General features: G+C 42.6%; 3 protein-coding genes across 3 annotated transcripts in view; 1 reads left to right on the plus strand and 2 right to left on the minus strand.

The window, feature by feature from the left end:
* Positions 1-2,168, plus strand: part of LOC138367224 (mucin-21-like) — a 75,883-nt gene extending 73,715 nt beyond the window's left edge. The window contains exon 8 of the mRNA XM_069328630.1: positions 1,822-2,168. Within this exon, the coding sequence (XP_069184731.1) occupies positions 1,822-2,168 (347 nt within the window). The remainder of the gene's footprint in view (positions 1-1,821) is intronic.
* The window catches only part of LOC123748238 (uncharacterized), a 121,943-nt gene extending 112,823 nt beyond the window's left edge, over positions 1-9,120 (minus strand). The window contains exon 1 of the mRNA XM_069328228.1: positions 9,106-9,120. The gene's annotated coding sequence lies outside the window, so the exon portion shown is untranslated. The remainder of the gene's footprint in view (positions 1-9,105) is intronic.
* Positions 9,121-13,069: 3,949 nt separating this feature from the next.
* Positions 13,070-15,537, minus strand: LOC123760828 (guanine nucleotide-binding protein G(s) subunit alpha isoforms XLas). The gene is made up of 2 exons (XM_045746612.2): positions 15,427-15,537; positions 13,070-14,197 (listed from the first exon to the last, which is right to left on the minus strand). The coding sequence occupies exons 1-2, from the start codon at positions 15,436-15,438 to the stop codon at positions 13,517-13,519; spliced, it is 693 nt and encodes a 230-aa protein (XP_045602568.1). The 5' UTR covers positions 15,439-15,537; the 3' UTR covers positions 13,070-13,516.
* Positions 15,538-20,852: the final 5,315 nt, after the last annotated feature.

Raw genomic sequence — 20,852 nt, forward strand, 5'->3', positions numbered from 1 at the left:
ACTGGAGCTCTGAGGAAGGTCTTTGTTTCTCTCATGAACCAACGACAAATATGATTATGAAAGAGGAGAGACACAATTAAGGGAAAGGTGATAGCAGTGTGCTGCCGTGGGGGGAAGGTGGGGTGTAGGGGGTGGGGGGTTGTGGATGGGGGAAGACGTAGGGGAACGATGGCCAGACCTCACACACACAGACACACACACACACACACACACACACACACACACGCACACGCACACGCACACGCACACGCACACGCACACGCACACACACACGCACACGCGCGCACACACACGCACACGCGCGCACACACACACACACACACACACACACACACACACACACACACACACACACACACACACACACACACACACACACACCAAACGTGTGTGTGTGTGTATCAGTTCGATAAAAAAAAGTCCCAAACTATAGACATTCCGATGGAAGCTAAACTGCCACCATAAATTACTCTAACAACGGCGAGAACGACACATAAACGACCGCTAATAAAGTATTTTGTTACGTCAAGCACCAAACAACAATAGCAATCAAACCTCTTTAAAGGCAAACCAAAAAAGCAATTTCAGAAATTTAAGTAGACTTGTAAATTAGTACAAAAGGGATAATTAAATTAATGTCAATTATGTTTTATGTGAAGTTAATGAATTTTAACACTTCTGGAAATAGTAATAATTATGATAATAGTTACTCTCACCGCCAGACCATGGGTGGGTGACCCAAACATCTTGAGGTTATCTTGAGATGATTTCGGGGCTTTAGTGTCCCCGCGGCCCGGTCCTAGACCAGGCCTCTACCCCCAGGAAGCAGCCCGTGACAGCTGACTAACACCCAGGTACCTATTTTACAGCTAGGTAACAGGGGCATAGGATGAAGGAAACTCTGCCCATTGTTTCTCGCCGGCGCCTGGGATCGAACCCAGGACCACAGGATCAGAAGTCCAGCGTGCTGTCCTCTCGGCCGACCGGCTCCCGATCATGGAGGCAGCGAGCTTGTTCCCCATCTCTAGCTATCAGCCTCGCCATATTAATGTGAACTGAAATTGGCAGTTTCATGTATAACACTTCTTATAGCCGGATTCTTGACAGTTTACTGGTGAGATGAGCGGTGAGGTCTTCACACACACCTTCATCGAGTACTTCCTCAGATCCTACCATTGTATATGAGCCTTTCATAGGATCTCAGTAAATCCTGTAAGATCTGGTGAATCTTGCTCAGGATCATAAAATTATTTTATGATGACCAAACCACTCATTAGAAAGTGATGAAGCGTCTGTCTTTTTTATTTTTATTTTATGATGTGTGGTTTGGTTTTCATATCTTCAGCCTCGTTATTTTGACTCGTCGTCTGCATAGGATCTTCAGGGTCCAAGTTATAGTCCTTCAAAGCATTCTAAAAATCTATTTCACAGCAAATATCATTTGTCACAACCTCCACTTTCCTATAACATGTATACTAGTTAGTGAATCATTATTTATTTGGCAAGAATTCTAGAATTCTTCTCTCACATTACAGTTTCAGGAATTCTCAATTAAATAATCAAATTCTCTTATATTATGTAAGACATAATTCCAACCGATTTCTACAATATCTTAAAACATTAGTTGAAAGGTTAAATATAATTTTCTAAACAAAATGCCTTATAAGTACCCGGATGTGAACATTGTCTTTTAGTATGGACTGGTTACAATACGAATATTGTGCTTTATTAAAACACTTTAATTCCCGTTGATTATCTAAATATGATAGGAAATTTATCTGTTTTTGTCAACATTAAAGTCAAGTACTGCTGGCACTGCAGCTCAGTCTAGCACTGCGGCTGAGTCTAGTACTGCTGGCACTGCGGCTCAGTCTAGCACTGCTGGCACTGCGGCTAAGTCTAGCACTGCTGGCACTGCGGCTCAGTCTAGCACTGCTGGCACTGCAGCTCAGTCTAGCACTGCTGGCACTGCAGCTCAGTCTAGCACTGCTGGCACTGCAGCTCAGTCTAGCACTGCTGGCACTGCGGCTCAGTCTAGCACTGCTGGCACTGCGGCTCAGTCTAGCACTGCTGGCACTGCAGATGCCACTAACGATCATCCTCTACACCCAACCTTCACTGTCATCTTCAACCGACTCCTCACCAAGCAATTAACGTCTGTCGACTAAGCCCTTAACACCCAGCTGTATCCGGTTGCTGACCAAGTTGCTACTTACCAAACTTAACCGAAGCTGACAAAGGTTTACCGCCCAGCCGCTACGGTACAACCGAACCTCTGCTACATAGTCGCTAGAGTGTAGCGTCTACCATACAGCCGCTAGAGTGTAGCGTCTACCATACAGCCGCTAGAGTGTAGCGTCTACCATACAGCCGGTAGAGTGTAGCGTCTACCATACAGCCGCTAGAGTGTAGCGTCTACCACACAGCCGCTAGAGTGTAGCGTCTACCATACAGCCGCTACAGTGTAGCGTCTACCACACAGCCGCTAGAGTGTAGCGTCTACCACACAGCCGCTAGAGTGTAGCGTCTACCACACAGCCGCTAGAGTGTAGCGTCTACCATACAGCCGCTAGAGTGTAGCGTCTACCACACAGCCGCTAGAGTGTAGCGTCTACCATACAGCCGCTAGAGTGTAGCGTCTACCATACAGCCGCTAGAGTGTAGCGTCTACCACACAGCCGCTAGAGTGTAGCGTCTACCATACAGCCGCTAGAGTGTAGCGTCTACCACACAGCCGCTAGAGTGTAGCGTTTACCATACAGCCGCTAGAGTGTAGCGTCTACCACACAGCCGCTAGAGTGTAGCGTCTACCATACAGCCGCTAGAGTGTAGCGTCTACCACAGCCGCTAGAGTGTTGCGTCTACCACACAGCCGCTAGAGTGTAGCGTCTACCACACAGCCGCTAGAGTGTAGCGTCTACCATACAGCCGCTAGAGTGTAGCGTCTACCACACAGCCGCTAGAGTGTAGCGTCTACCATACAGCCGCTAGAGTGTAGCGTCTACCACACAGCCGCTAGAGTGTAGCGTCTACCATACAGCCGCTAGAGTGTAGCGTCTACCACAGCCGCTAGAGTGTAGCGTCTACCATACAGCCGCTAGAGTGTAGCGTCTACCATACAGCCGCTAGAGTGTAGCGTCTACCATACAGCCGCTAGAGTGTAGCGTCTACCATACAGCCGCTAGAGTGTAGCGTCTACCACACAGCCGCTAGAGTGTAGCGTCTACCACACAGCCGCTAGAGTGTAGCGTCTACCATACAGCCGCTAGAGTGTAGCGTCTACCACACAGCCGCTAGAGTGTAGCGTCTACCACACAGCCGCTAGAGTGTAGCGTCTACCACACAGCCGCTAGAGTGTAGCGTCTACCATACAGCCGCTAGAGTGTAGCGTCTACCATACAGCCGCTAGAGTGTAGCGTCTACCATACAGCCGCTAGAGTGTAGCGTCTACCACACAGCCGCTAGAGTGTAGCGTCTACCACACAGCCGCTAGAGTGTAGCGTCTACCACACAGCCGCTTGAGTGTAGCGTCTACCACACAGCCGCTAGAGTGTAGCGTCTACCACACAGCCGCTAGAGTGTAGCGTCTACCATACAGCCGCTAGAGTGTAGCGTCTACCATACAGCCGCTAGAGTGTAGCGTCTACCACACAGCCGCTAGAGTGTAGCGTCTACCACACAGCCGCTAGAGTGTAACGTCTACCACACAGCCGCTAGAGTGCAGCGTCTATTGCTCAACCAATACCTCTAGACCTCCTCCAAACCGCTACAAGTCTAAAATTTGATCAAACTCCGGCGAGTTTGGCCAACACGAAATCTTTTTCCTTTTTTTGGGGAAATAGGAAGTCCAGGAGCTTATTCTTTTCTTTTTCCTTTTTTTTTATCTATGTTGACTATTATTTTCCAACATTTTTTTCGATTTTTTTCATTCAGTTTATGAGGGTATGCATCTTTTGGGTTTTTCCCTGCCACTCCACACTTTTATTTTCTCTCTCTCTCTCTCTCTCTCTCTCTCTCTCTCTCTCTCTCTCTCTCTCTCTCTCTCTCTCTCTCTCATTCTCTCTCTCTCTCTCTCTATCCTTCCCTCTCAGCTTCCATATTTTCCATATTCATTTATCGTCCATCCCGAGACGAGATAGAATCAGTGGAAGCTTAAAGGAAAAAAGTTTCAGGAAAGGTGGAGCAAGAGAGGAAAGGATGAAAAGGAAAGGAGACGCAAAGAAGTAAGGAAGGGAGAGGGAGGAAGAGGTGCAAGAAGGAGGAAATGGAAAGAGGGGGAAAAAACTCGATGACAAGCAACACAGCACATGAAGTCTCTCTCACTGGTTTCTCTTCCTTCCTGTGGAGAGAAGGGAAGAGAACTCAGAATAAGAAGGGTTGGGGGGGTTGGAAGGCAGTGGGAGGGGAGGATAAAAAGGAAATAAAAAAGATGGTAAAGAGGTACAGAGAGAGGGATAAACAGAGGTGAAGTGAGTTAAGGAGAATGAGAACGAAGAGAGATAAGAGTAGGATTGAGAGTCATTGAGATAGTAGGGAAAAATAATGAGATGGTGGTAGTGGAGAGAGAGAGAGAGAGAGAGAGAGAGAGAGAGAGAGAGAGAGAGAGAGAGAGAGAGAGAGAGAGAGAGAGAGAGAGAGAGAGAGAGAGAGAGAGAGAGGGAGATAGAACAGGTGAGTGAGTGAACAAGCAGTTCAACACAACAAATTAATCTGGTTTACAGGAGTCAGAGGAGAATAATGTCTTATTTACGGTCTTAACCTGGAGCGGAAGGAGGAGGAAGCAAACCGCCCTTGAGGTGAGGAATGAGTCTTGAAGCAATAGGGCGGAGAGGCAGAGAGGGAGCTGGAGGCAGACACGTGGACGAGAGGCAGTCTCCGCCTCTCTCACACACACACACAATTACATAACACACCGCACCCTCTTCCCATTTACATGCTTCCCAGACATGTCGACCACACCCCACCCTATCCCCCTGAAGGACTATCCACCCAGTCACACCCTCCTACATGTCTCCCCCATCCTGTCACACCCACTTATAGGCAGTCACATCCTGCCCCCTGGCCTGCCACACCCCCTCAACACCCACCCCAACCTGTCCAAGGAGAACAAGCTCTCACGTGAAGGAGCAACACCTTCTGAATGGAATATACCTCAAGACTACTGACCTTCTGACGTGTAGAAAATACGTAATTGGTAAACTCCTCGCTGCTCCTGATTCTTAACTGGATTGTTTTTTTAATAACTTCCTTGCTTCTGTAAATTGTTATACGTCAATTTTCAGTCACTTGAAAGGCAAATGTGTCGTCGTTCATTCATTTTTAGTCTCACAAACATATACATCGACAACGCACACTCTCACACATATGCACACATATACACGCGCACACGCACACAAACGCACTCAGAAGTTAGCACATAGTAGAACAGGGGACTTAATTTTAAACTGGAAACAGAGATGATTCACAGATGTCGGAAGAAACTTTCTCAGTTTAAGAGTTAAAAATTAGTGAAACGGACCAGTTGAAGAACTTGTCAAGGCACATTGGATACGCCGATTTAAATGCAATTACGATGGCAAAAACTAGTCAAAAGAATCACTCCACTGAACTACTGATTATCGAGCCTGGAAGCATAATTAAGTGAGTACAGATACGCACACACAAAAATCAGACTTACGCACGTGAGCGCGCACACACACACACACACACACACACACACACACACACACACACACACACACACACACACACACACATTAGAAACAAAATTGGAGCCTAACAGTTTAAGCTTGATCCTGAAGGCACAAATAGAGGAATGCAAATAGGCAAGTATACACTCAAACGCACATACCCGCTGTAAATTTCAACAAGATTACACAATAATTCCCATTACACAAAGGAACTCACTACAGCACAATATTCCTCCAACACACTTTACTACCACACCATGCATGGCACCACACCATAATCACACTGCACTGTCACGCACACTCACTCCAACACACACTAACATTTCCCTGTAATTCCTTCCTCCCTACAGCATCGTACCACACACCACACCCCACCACACCACACTACATTCCACCACACCTCACCACACCACACCACAAAACATCACATCTCACTATACCGCACATATCACAACACCTAGCCACCATACTAGGCCAGACTACACCTTACATCAGTAAACTTAACTTGTAATAGAATGATTTATCCGTACACGTGAATATCGTGTAGAAACTAACGCTCTATATATATAAAAATCAAAGCTGACTACGTTACTGTTTCAAGCTTAGGTTATATATGTGGATGAGTTTGGTTGTGTACAAACAGAAGCGAATGGGGTGCACAAAAACTATCACTCACAGGATGAGTATTGGGTGCACAATAAACTATCACTCACAGGATGTGTATGAGGTGCACAATAAACTTGCCGCCTCCAGTAGCAACAATCAATTATAAATCAGGAGCTGCCTCGTATGGGTGTGTGTATGGGTAAGTGTGTAAGCATTTATCTGGTGAGACAAACATAGAATAATGTTGATTAATGTCAATCATTTCTATAATTTTAATATTACACCAAGAAGTTAAATCATTACTGTCCTCGTTAAAGGAGTCTTTGTAGTGCAGTGGTAAAGCACACGCCTAGCGCTTCGCGAGCGCCTTGACCTGGGAGGATTGATTGGGCATCAATCCTTAACTGTAGCCTCTGTTAACCCAGTGGTGAATGGGTACTTGAGGTCAGATTCACGAAGCCGTTACGCAAGTACTTACGAACGTGTACATCTTTCCTCAATCTTTGACAGGTTTGGTTACATATATTAAACAGTTTACAAGAATGAAAACTTCCCAATCAACTGTTGTTATTGTTATAAACAGTCTCCTGGTGCTTCGCAGCTCATTAACTGTTTAATAATTGTAAAGAAACCCGCCAAAGATTGAGAAAAGATGTACTGGTTCGTAAGTGCTTACGTAACTGCTTCGTGAATCTCGCCCCTGGTTGTTAATCGATTTGGCGGGTCGTATTCCAGGGAAAATTAGGATTAAGGACTTGCCCGAAACGTTATGCGTGCTAGTGGCTTTACTAGAATTTTATAACTCTTGAATATATACAAATAAAATAAAAAATAAAATAATATCATGCGGCAAATTTTTAAACTCTACTCCGGAAAATTTACCAATACAAAATGTAATCCTAATTCCTTAAGTGGTGTACACATGAGGCACTGTTCTTGACAAGGGCCACAACCTAGGCACTGTGTTTTACTTGGCCATATTCATGGCCCTGTGCATCATATATGGCCCCGCTTCTTGGCTCTGCCCCTCATTAACATTGTGTCTCACTAAAGCACTTGTTTACGTTCTCTGCTTCTCTCTTGGCCCAGTATACCTGCGGTTCTTTAAATGCTCTGTGTCATGTATATAAGAGCGGTCTCGTATATATATAGACACTATCCAACACTACTTGTTTGTCAAAAGACTGTGCCTCATTAAACGTACAGTCAAGGAACTGAGATTTACTTGTACCTCAAAACTAGGCACCTGGCCTCACTTGTACTGTAGATCTCTAACCAGATAATTTTATGAATACCTATAAACAAAGAAAGTTTAATTAAAAAAACACCACTCACATGGCAGTGCACACATTACGTACACACAAGTAAAAATACTACTCACATATCAATATACACATCACACCATCATACAAACACCACACACAACAATACAAACACAACACGCAACAGTAGGAAGACAGTATAAAAACTACTACAGCAAATAAAATATATTTAAAACGAAGACCACACAGCCTAATAAACCACCAGAACGGACAGATTTTAAGATATCCTTAATAACACAAATTCCTCTCTAAATGACCTCCACCTTAATGCTCCTTTTACACTAATGAAGTTAGACCCATCGTAATAAATAAGGAGGAAATCCCTTTGATTAGAAAACATCGTAAAGAGCTTCATAATCGTAAATCAGACTTATATTTTGTGATTTAGTTTAAGTCCCTCTTGAACGGACTTCACATATTTTCAGCCTTAATAGATCTGTATTAATCTTGACCACACCGAAGTTATTTCTGTCCACTTATATTATATTATAATATATATATATATATATATATATATATATATGTCGTACCTAGTAGCCAGAACTCACTTCTCAGCCTACTATGCAAGGCTTGATTTGCCTAATAAGCCAAGTTTTCCTGAATTAATATATTTTCTATAATGTTTTTCTTATGAAATGATAAAGCTGCCCTTTTCACTATGTATGAGGTCAATTTTTTTTTATTGGAGTTAAAATTAACGTAGATATATGACCGAACCTAACCAACCCTACCTAACCTAACCTAACCTATCTCTATAGGTAAGGTTAGGTTAGGTAGCTAAAAAAAGCTAGGTTAGGTTAGGTTAGGTAGGTTAGGTAGACGAAAAAATATTAATTCATGAAAACTTGGCTTATTAGGCAAATCGGGCCTTGCATAGTAGGCTGAGAAGTGAGTTCTGGCTACTAGGTACGACATATATATATATATATATATATATATATATATATATATATATATATATATATAACCATAAATCTCTCGAAAAACCCTCGAACCCTCGAAAAAGGGTTCGAACTTGCATTACCAAAATTTATCCCTTGGAGTGCACTGGATTGGTCGGTCTTGGGGCAGAGCTCCAGGACTAACCAATTCCCGGAAACACTCGTAGTGAAATTTGGGACTAGTTTTTCATAAACCCTGGTGCATGCACAGATTGCCTATGCACCAGGATTTGATGTCATAAATATAATGCTTTCAAAAACATAATAAATTAGCCTTTTAACACCAATTTTTTTTAATTATTACTCGATATTCATAATATTCCACGAAATGTTTATAACATTTGATAGTGTAAATATCGACAGTGTTTCAGTGAAACTGAAGATTAAATCCGAGTTATGAAAACCGCTTCGACAAACGCAATACTTAACTGATGGTTTACAGACACTTCTTGGAACATTGACTAAATGTTCGTTAATCCAGCAGCCAATCGAAATATATTGGAATATTAGTCACCAAAAACAGTATAAAAATTAACTTTCGCTTACCTGTTTTGCTAAGATTGATCTTTAGCGTCGTGAACTTGTGTCTGGTCACGTGTAGTTGTTCAGAGTTGGAGCTGCCGTTCTCAACACGTGGGAAACACATCACTACATCATAATCACAGATCTTCAAACACTTGGGTAGGTAAAACCTTACTGATTGTTTCTTAAAATAACTTTATCTCTGTCCGGGATCATGTCTGCGCGGCCCACCACCCACTCACTCACGAGGACTAAGGTCTATTAACTTCCACCCATCACACACTTGACTTTATCATCTTGGAGGCGTTGTTCATTATTCAAATGAAGCCTCGGTAAAATAATTCGTCCCCATGGTTTGTTTACCTATTTTAGTTCCTGTTGATTTTTATATAATTTTGTGTATATCGTATAACATCTCATCTATATACCGGCTAACTTCTTGATATTTTTGTAATGAAAATGGAGATTGTCACTCCGTAACGTTAGCAAAAAAACAATATTTTTTCACTTGGATCGTCTCAATTTCCAACTCGCACCAAAAAATTACGAGATCGACTGAGTTCGAATCTTTGACGATGCAAATGAATGAAATATTACACACCCTGTTGTGGGTCAGCCCGTCCTCATCAACAAGGCCAATTGCTTGTTAATCCAGTCACCAAAAACCTTGTTTATGTATGAAAAATGGTTTATACACGAGTCACAACTGATGTTCGAACAGTTCTCGAACAGACCATCGCTGACGACCTTGTTTGAATCGCGACGCTGTAAACGCTCCCTACCTCCCCCCCCCCCCCCGCGTACTTCCAATACCTAACCTACGACTAACTGTGCATAAAATTTTAATATATAATAATATTAATTTATATTTGATAACAAACCTATTTTTTAATAGAGAGACCATCTTGGGCCAGAATCTTCCAAGCATTGGCACAACAACTCAAGAAACCAATTCAAGTTCGATCGTCATCAGTTGTGACTGATAATGTTCACTGTCAACATAATAATTTTAAATAAAACACCTGTTCAATAGCTAACTATAACAACATTTTTGGAAGCATTATGGAGTAGGGGTTCGCTTGTTCGTTACTCCATAACTTCACTACATGTTTGAATATCTCAGAAAGTTAATTGAATGTGGCGTTAACTTAGTAATTTGTTCATGAGAAAAGGGAAAGTAAATTTTACGACAGGGTTGTTCGTTTGTTCATTTGATTATTAAGGAAATTGTCCATGTGTATTTTGGTAATATTAGTAAATAAATTAATTTGATAGACATCTTATCTACTTTCACTTATTTGTTCATTTGTTTAGCTAAATTATGTTAAATTATTTTTTTTAATTATATTATGTTAAATGTTATGTCTAATGTTTAATTGTTCATGAAAACATTCATAAAATACTTAAAATTTATTAATGGTTCCTTCTCAAGGTCCACGTAGCGGTGAATGTTTTTTTTTTTTTTTTTTGGCAATTTAACAACTCGTTTTTATTTGTTTTGGTCCATGTTGTACTTGTTCTTCCGTGTTCCAGGTTTTTATTGCTCTGTCTCTCCTCTCACTTTCAGTCTGTCCTTGTTTGTGCTATTGTTTTGTTATTAGAATCGTTGTTTCCATGCACAACAAAACCAGGCAAGCGTGAAGTAACGAGAACAAAGAATTTTGTCAAGTTTATCCCCATCTGAATATTATTTATAGCAGGCTTAAAAAATACAGTTAACCCCCCGCCTTAATTTTTCATGTCTCTATGTTTTATGCTTTAAGTTATTATACTTATTCATATATTATTATAATTATTACTCTGTGTCGACACATATTTTTGATAGTTTGGCTGTTCTGAACCAGCGGTAAACTCCAAGTACAGTTATCAACAAGAATGCGTGCGTCCATATATTGTGTTCAATGCTGTTTTGTTTCAGTAACGATTCATTCACAAGATGATTGAACTGTTATGTTTGGTTACCAACCTTTGGCCTCATTACGTTACATAACGTTGCGTATTTTAGATGAGACTATACATGTTGGTATATATAATACAATCGTTAGGACCAAACGATCACGGTCACAGCCTCCAGTAACACTATGAAACAACAGACACGCAGATTTCATTCACATTTTCGAAACATATTATTAATATCAAAGTTAAAGTATTAATAACATCGTGCACATAACTCGCCTCGGACTTATGTGTTGAGCTTACGGTACAGCGGTATTACGAAAGAAGAGCAAGGAGGACAATAAGCAATGATGCAATGGCAGGGCAGGAAGGAGTGTTCTGTGATATGCAGTTATATGGGGAGGGGCTGTGTGAATGAGGCCGTTGGGGGGGTTCAGTGTGTATGGGCGAGTTTGTATTGATGAGTGAGGGAGTAGTGTGAGTGTGAAGGTGAGGGAGGCAGTGTCCATGTGTGTGTGTGCATCTGGGGGTTGAGGGTTGTGTGTGTGTGTGTGTGTGTGTGTGTGTGTGTGTGTGTGTGTGTGTGTGTGTGTGTGTGTGTGTGTGTGTGTGTGTGTGTGTGTGTGTGTGTGTGTGCGTCCGGGGGTTGAGGTGACCGTGCGTGTGTGTGAGTGAGACAGACGTGCAGGCGACGGGAGTGTGTGTGTGGAGTTAAGCAACTTTGAAGCTGCAGCTTAGGCTTGCCAGTGCATCATCCTCGCCAGGAGTCTGTAGGGACACAGAGGGTCTACCATGATGCACAGCGAGTCCACCGTCGCTCCGTCACACCTGGATAGCTTTATACCTGGACTCGTGCGCTTCATTTGCGGCCGTGAGCACTCTGGGAAATCATGAACACAAGCACTCATTCCCTCGCGCCAACTGGGTCGTTTCCTGGACCGCAATACAAACTGGAGTGTGACGTACGAAGCCAGTGAAACTGGCCTTTTCTGGAATCGTGCCACCTGGACCTATACATTGTATCTCCCGCCAAACTTACTCCACATCTGTCAAATTAACGCTACGAGTTTGTGTAGATTAGTCGAATACAACGAAGCACAGAGCATTCGCTATCACTCGGCCCTCTTCGCTGTATAAAGGGACCGAAGAACTCCTGTTTATTAAATGACCCACGTCTCTAAGAGTTACTCAATGGTACCATTCGGGAGTCATTCTAAGTGTGTTATGACTCGTCACAACAGCGTAAATGTCAATAATTGTGATGAATGAATGATTTACCAACTCTTTACTAAAGTATTACTTTAGTAAATAGAACTAGATGTTATGAGCGTGCCGAGAAATAGTGTAAATATCCTGCTGCCTAGAACAATTTGCTGGCTTCCTTTGTCTAAGTTGACGATAAAGTATAGATGTTAGTCTCTGAGGGATTCTGGTATACTGAGTTACCTCACCCTGTCTACGAGGTAGAAACAGAGAGGGAGGGAATTATCAGGAGGAAAAAACGCCAAACCATTAAGACACAGCACTTGGATGTGGTCAGGATAAGGATTTGGGATGGGACGGGGGAGAGGAATGGTGCTCAATTAGAAGAGGAGAGAAGGATAAAGAGTAGAGATAAAGTGACAGAGAGAAGTGAAAGACATAGCGTGGAACAGACACGACATGAAATCGATACGAGGGGCCAGGGCGAATGGAAGGGAGAGATAAGGAAAGGAGGATTGAAAATGAGTGGAATGCAAGATGAGATAACGGGAAAGGTGATGGGGAGAGGCTGGAAGAGGAAGCTCGTGAACAGCTCGCGTCTAGGTCAGCTGTGAAGGGCGACACCAGTACACATTATTAAGGAGATTGAGAGTGAACTGACCCCAATACACACTTAATTTTCCTCGTACGTTCCTATTAATTTTCATTGTATTAACTTACTCACTCATATACTCACTGTATTAACTGTACTCACTCATATACTCATACTCAATACTATGATAGCTATTTTATTATTCTTCATTTTTGCTGTAATTTCTGAACAGACTTTTACTTTCCGCTGAAACATTTCATGTAAAATTAAAAATAAAAGGACAAAAAATCTAATTCAGGAAATTTACAAAATATTTATTTCTATAAAAGTCTGCAATGTGTATTGTAATGTAATTAAGACAAATACAGAAGTTTCTCAAGGGTTACCGAGTGTACTATTATGTATTATATACACGGAAACGTCTCTCAAGAGTATACACAGTTTTGGTACTTTGAAAGGAACTGTACTGCGCCTCTCCTGCAGGTGACTGCGCTGGGCCTCTCCTGCAAGTGACTGCGCTGCGCCTCTCCTGCAGGTGACTGCGCTGGGTCTCTCCTGCAGATGACTGCGCTGGGCCTCTCCTGCAAGTGACTGCGCTGCGCCTCTCCTGCAGGTGACTGCGCTGGGTCTCTCCGGCAGATGACTGCGCTCGGCCTCTCCTGCAGGTGACTGCGCTGGGTCTCTCCTGCAGGTGACTGCGCTCGGCCTCTCCTGCAAGTGACCACGCAGGCGTTTCTGCGCTCCTCACGCCGCAAAGTTTCTCTCGTGGTAACCGAGGGCGGCAGCCACGGCCTGTAAGTGGGCGGCCTTGGCTGCGGCAACATCCTTGGTGTCCGTCACGCCTCCTCCGACGCCTGCGGGTATGGTGTCCGCTTGCGGTCCCGTCCACCGAGCCACAGGGGCAGGGGCAAAGCGGTGCGTGACGGGCTGAGGGGCAGGGAATGCGGATGCCGCAGGAATGGTGGGTATGGAAGAGAAGGTGCGTGCCGCAGGGAATGTTCGTGCCGCATTGAAAGTGGGTGCCGCAGGGAACGTTCGTGGACCTGGATGGAACTGCTGGTTCGTGCCTAAGTTGACCGAGTAGGAGAAGGCGTCGGCGGCAGGTGTGTAGGTTGGTCGAGCAGCGAAGGTTTGGGGCTGACGACGGGGTTCCACTTGTGGTTCCACTTGTGGTTCCACTAGGGGTTCCACCTGGGGTTCCACTTGCGGCTGACGGCGGGGTTGCGCTTGTCGCTGACGACCGGAGTTAGCTCTCAGGCGACGGGGGGGCTCCTCGTTGAAGTTTCCGGTGTCCTGCGATTGTGCTGACAGCAGCGCTATGCGGTTGTACTCCCTGACGAAGGCGTTGCGCGCCGCTTCAACCTCCGGGGTGTCGCGGAGAAATCCCTGACCCACGGTCGAGGCCACCACCACACTCAACAACACCTGGAAAATATTACTTCCATTATAATACTTATGCCAGTACACCTTACTCGCTATACACTCTTCCAGTACATCTTACTACTCTCTTCCAGTACAACTTACTACTCTCTTCCAGTACACCTTACTCGCTATACACTCTTCCAGTACACCTTACTACTCTCTTCCAGTACACCCTACTACACTCTTCCAGTACACCTTACTACTCTCTTCCAGTACACCTTACTTGCTATACTCTTCCAGTACACCTTACTACTCTCTTCCAGTACACCTTACTACTCTCTTCCAGTACACCTTACTACTCTCTTCCAGTACACCTTACTACTCTCTTCCAATACACCCTACTCACTACATTGCAAACCAGCATATTCGTTACAATTTGTTGAGCAGTAATCTAAGATTTATAACACAGGTAATCCATAGTCCAGTCACATTTGCCTGTGGGTGTTGTTCAGGCTGCCTGGAGCATCAGAGAGCGGCTCACGTGACGACATTATAGGCCTAAAATATCGTCATCATTTTTGGTTCTATTCCACATCTTAGCTTGACAAGGCAGGTAAAAGTACCCATTATCGGTGTTGACCTCTATACTGTAGGAGGTCATGGTTAGCACACAGGTCACATAGGTCATGGTTAGCACACAGGTTAATGGTGAAAGGTCAGTTGCACTTGGAGTGCCTCGGGGCTCTGTCCTGGAACATCTCTTGTTAATCATATATATGAAATGTTTACCAGCTCAGTAAAGGAAATTTAAGTAACACGGCTTTATTCCAACTCTTCTCTGCTCTTATATATACTACTACTATATATATCTAGATATATATACGTATATATACTGACTACTACTAGATCGGCCGAAACGTTCATCTCTCTTTCCCATTTCTCTGTGGATTTTCCGCATATATATATATATATATATATATATATATATATATATATATATATATATATATATATATATATATATATATATATATATATATATCCTATATCCTTTGAATATTAAATATTATATTCTTTAGCACAATAACTTTTCATCAATGGCTATAAGGTTAATCACTTTATATTTCAATTTTCTTAAAAAAAACTTTCTTGTAGGTTCATTCCATCAATCTTATCCTCACACGGCGTAGTTTTTACACTTCTACGTGCTTCGTAAATTCTCCATTGCTAGGAAAGTCTTGCTTCCTCCCGAGCAGCATGGGAGATGTGTGTGTGTCCACTACAATACTTACGAGGAAGCGCATGATGCAGGCAGATGCAGCTTCCAGGACACAGAGTGAGAGAGTACGTGAAGGAGGTGTGGCAGCTGGGTTTATACGTGCGTGGTGAAGGCAGGCGGTCTTGTCCTTGAGGTCCAGGTGAATGTAGGAAGGTGAGTAGGTGGAGGGGGTGTGTGTTTGGTCGGGAAGGGACTTGTCCCACCCTAGGAACTGGTGGGACAAGTACCTGGATGGGGGGGGGGGAGGGTCACAAGAGGTAGAATCGTTGGGTCATGCATTAGTGTCAGAATCGTCTATTACATTATGACAGAGGTGAATGGAACGAATCGTCTATTAGTCTGTGTCAGAGACGTGAAAAGGGGGAGGGGGGGGGGGGGGAAGGGCTGTACGAATCGACTATTAGAGTTAACTGGCACAGTCTAATAGATTGTGTTAACTGAACTGATCTTCCTCGTGTCATATAACAGCCCGTCCTTCTAAAGTTTCCCAACGTCAAAAAACTGTCGAACTAAAGTGTCCTTATCCTGACCTACCAGAGGATCCAAAACAGAAAACGGGACAGTATGTCATTTTCGCGAGCCGCTATCATTTTCTAGTATAATTGTTAGCCTTAGGTTATATACGTCAAAATGCGACGCTCTATTATGAGTTGTGTATAAATAGCTTGAAGGTCAACGGTGTCCGAGAAATTACTAGAGATAAATTTATATAATGAAAACTACATTGAGTGAAACGTCGAGGACTCTGAATGTGAGGAATAATTACTTTTTTATTATTTCAAATGTATCATGTTCCAAGCTCTTGTACACCCGAGTTTGTTTCTCCCGGTCACGTATTTACATTTACAATTATGTTCTCAGTATTCTGGTAGATAGCTCCACAAGGACTGCAGGTAGGAAGAGATTATTATACATACCGAGGGATGTATTCCATATATGTATATACACTGAGTTTCCTTTATGACTAATTTATTCAGGCCAGGTGTATACATGCCGGCGGATTATTAAACCTGTAGTGGCCTCATTAACCCACCGTTGGTTGATGAGCTTTAAGGTCAACACCAAACCAAAGTGTAAGTTAAAAGGACTTTATGAAGGTGCTTTGTAAATTGATGTAGAGTTCCGTATTAGTTGCAACACTTGTATTAGTGGGCGAACCACTTGCGTTATTTGGCACACAACTTGCGTTAGTAAGGGCACGCGTGCCTGAGATGCTGCCTAAAGATATCAACATCTGAACGCAGTCAAATTTATACGTTTTCAGTCACCACAGAGATAAATCTCCTAAAGATCAGATATTGCAATACCTAAAGATAGAGATTTTCATCTATTTAACTATATCTGTAACATCTTTTCTGCAGTACCTGAACATGGTGTTTCGATCTGCACCTGGGAAGTGGCTCATCTAGTGTTTTGTAAACGCGAGAAATGAAGTTTAGTAAAATCAGAAAGTGAAGAGGATCAGGTACCTTGGGGAAGTAACAGCAGCAGCACGGTGACGAGTCGAAGTTCCATCAATAAACAGTGGACTTTTCACTCAGTCGCCTGGGACGCCCACCCTCTCGTAGTAATGAATTCCGGCAACGAGTCTTCCTGGAACAGCCGAAGTGTTCGTCGAAAGAGAACATTTTTACGTCCGAGTTGAATCACATGTTCGTCGTGTTGAAGTCTTTAGTGATATCCGTTTCCAGATTCTGTAACTGAATATGGGTGCTCCAGACTATGGCTATAACGTGCAGCATTAAGTCAAAGAGTCGTATTAATCAACTTTTCATCGGCTAACGATTTCTAAAATATTTATAATGTGTGTGTGTGTGTGTGTGTGTGTGTGTGTGTGTGTGTGTGTGTGTGTGTGTGTGTGTGTGTGTGTGTGTGTGTGTGTGTGTGTGTGTGTGTGTGTGCGTGTGTGAGTGTGGGTGGGTGTGTGTTCCAGCCTTCGGTCGTATAATTTCGACTCCTGCCGAATTGTTTAATTTTATATCGAAGTTTGGAAATAAAGATAAGATTGGGGTTCTACGGTTTTCACCTCTAGTTCAATCGACACTTCCTACAGCTCATACATTATAAAAAATACTTCCTCGCCCTGGTTTTCATCCAGGTATTTTATGCTATTGAAACTTCAAGTGTCTCATTCATCTTCTTGCATCGTTAGGCCCATTATATGCTTTTCAATCTTTCTTCGAACCTCACTACAATCATTTGCAACTTTTCAAGTTACCCTATGTGCTTTTTTGAGGTGTTGGTTTCGCATAGAGGCTGCAGATTTCAAGGCTGGTCTCACGTACGTCATGAAAATATGTTATTGATATGCTTCATTGCCAAGAATTGATGTTATATCATCTTCTAGTCTTTTATCGTACCCAGTGTCCCGTGCTTTTGTTATCCTGTCTCGAGTTCCTGTTATCATCATAACCTAGAGTTAGATATCTCTCACCACTGACAGATTCCAGTTAGCACAAGTAGGTACAAACACACACACATGCATACACAAACACACACACACACACACACACACACACACACACACACACACACACACACACACACACACACACACACACACACACACACGCACACACACACACACACACACACACACACTCACACACACACACACACACACACTCAGAACTAAGTTATTCCTCCACAAATGTCTGGGAAACCTGCAAAAGTGTTCTCTAAAGTGAAATTGCCAGCTGACGATAAACAGTTGGTTAGCGCGGGTCGTTGGCTTTATGGGCGCGGTATAGCTATAGTCCGGAGCACTCATGTTGTGGGAGAGGGAGGTGGTGTACAGCAGCGGTACAGATTGTGCTACAGCTGTACGTTGTTGTGGGAGAATATGTACAACACTAGTACAACTGGTGCTCGCTCAGCTATACCGTTGTTGTGGGAGAATATGTACAACAGTAGTACAACTGGTGGTCGCTCGGCTATACCGTTGTTGTGGGAGAATATGTACAACAGTAGTACAACTGGTGGTCGCTCAGCTATACCGTTGTTGTGGGAGAATATGTACAACAGTAGTACAACTGGTGGTCGCTCGGCTATACCGTTGTTGTGGGAAAATATGAACAACAGTAGTACAACTGGTGCTCGCTCAGCTATACCGTTGTTGTGGGAGAATATGTACAACAGTAGTACAACTGGTGGTCGCTCAGCTATACCGTTGTTGTGGGAGAAAATGTACAACAGTAGTACAACTGGTGGTCGCTCAGCTATACCGTTGTTGTGGGAGAATATGTACAACAGTAGTACAACTGGTGCTCGCTCGTCTATACCGTTGTTGTGGGAGAATATGTACAACAGTAGTACAACTGGTGCTCGCTCAGCTATACCGTTGTTGTGGGAGAATATGTACAACAGTAGTACAACTGGTGCTCGCTCGGCTATACCGTTGTTGTGAGAGAATGAGATGTCTAACTGTAGTACAGCTTGTGGTACAGCTACACCATTGCAAGTGCTACCGTCGACTACAACACAACTGCGGTACAGTGCCAACTGTAACGCAAATAGTTGCAGTGCCTCAACAGCTAATCCAAAATTATCGTTTTAATACTACTTTTCTGGACAGTATAATTAGCGATGCTGTTTGATAAGCACTTGCAACAGCAACATAAACAATCTTGCACTCCGAACAGGAACACAAATAAATGAACGGTGGTAACAAAATGATCTTTCTAAACTTACCTCATGGTTCCCAGTTCACCTTCCAAATTGACCTGATCAAATACAAAACTTTATTCATAGATGGTGGTATATTTAACATTGGAAAAGTTTACGTAAAAACTCTTGTACATTAATAAGTCTCAATAACAGCATAACAAGTGGACATTGTCATTATCAGACTCTGAAACCTAATTGATAACAACTTATTTCAATAATTTCATGCTGACTAAACTTAACAGGCGTACAGCAATCTAAATAACAAAAATTAGGCATAAAATGAGGGACCTTTAACTAAGAATTAGAACGATGATATATTGTAAAGAGACAATTTTTCAGCCACGTTATTGTGACTTTTCATCTGTAAAGAAACTATATCAAAATTAGGACGATGAGACAATTGGCAGTAGAGCTTATATAACCTAGATAAACCAGTAGAGCTCATATAAACCAGTAGAGCTCATATAAACCAGTAGAGCTCATATAAACCAGATAAACCAGTAGAGCTCATATAAACCAGTAGAGCTCATATAAACCAGATAAACCAGTAGAGCTCATATAAACCAGTAGAGCTCATATAAACCAGTAGAGCTCATATAAACCAGTAGAGCTCATATAAACCAGTAGAGCTCATATAAACCAGTAGAGCTCATATAAACCAACATACCATGACGTTGAATATATATATATGCAAACCGTATATCAGTGTGCATGATATATCAGTGGTATAGTATTCCTCCCACTATGAAGTAACAGTGCTATAGTATCTCTTCCACTGTTAAGCAGTAGTTATCTTGAGGTTATCGTGAGTTGATTTCGGGGCTTTTTAGTGTCCCCGCTGCCCGGTCCTTGACCAGGCCTCCAACCCCAGGAAGCAGCCCGTGACTGCTGACTAACTCCCAGGTACCTATTTACTGCTAGGTAACAGGAGCATCATGGTGAAAGAAACTCTGCCCATCGTTTCTCGCCGGAGCCCGGGTTCGAACCCGGGACCACAAGATCACGTGCACAGCGTGCTGTCCGCTCGGCCGGCTGGCCCCTATAATATTGCTATAATACCTCTAAGATATTAAGTGCTATATAGATAGCTATATAAGTGCTATAAGATAATAAGTGCTATAATATCTATCCCACTATTTTCATCTTGAGTTAACACTCCATTTGAGAAGCAATTTTGGCAATATCTAACGCGGAACTTGACCACAATCTCAGTCAGCAGAGCTCTCAAGCGGACTTGATAGTGCTTTCATGTAAGCAATTTATTCCTTTGCGTGTTCCTGGTGGACATCAATACAAAATTTATTAGCATATAATATATTAATAAAAAAAAAGCTGATTTTTTCATTAATGACTGAATTTAAAATGAAAAATTATAAGAGTTGTGCATGTATTTTTATTAATAAATATAAATTAAATATATGACACGGAATAAATCTGTTTTTATTCATGCGCGCACAATGTCATTTCATTATTTCAGTACCTATATTTTGTAATATGAAGTATTCATGATTTATACTCGAATAATTATTTTTTCTACCTCATTACAGTTTATTTTGAAGTTTGCAAGCTGGCAGCTCATTTTTTCTGGATAGATATCAGTAGTAATTCGGAAGATTCTATATTTTTATTTAGTAATATTTTGTGCTCTTAACTACACCTCTACATGATTCTCGAATTGATGAAGTGACAGTGTGGTTTGGTTGCCAAAGTTCATTCAACAATTTTGCACATTTTGGGTTGGTGGAACGTAGGAATTGCTATTTTGGTGCAGAG

This window comes from Procambarus clarkii, chromosome 21 (assembly GCF_040958095.1).
Source record: "Procambarus clarkii isolate CNS0578487 chromosome 21, FALCON_Pclarkii_2.0, whole genome shotgun sequence".
NCBI classification, from domain to species: domain Eukaryota; kingdom Metazoa; phylum Arthropoda; class Malacostraca; order Decapoda; family Cambaridae; genus Procambarus; species Procambarus clarkii.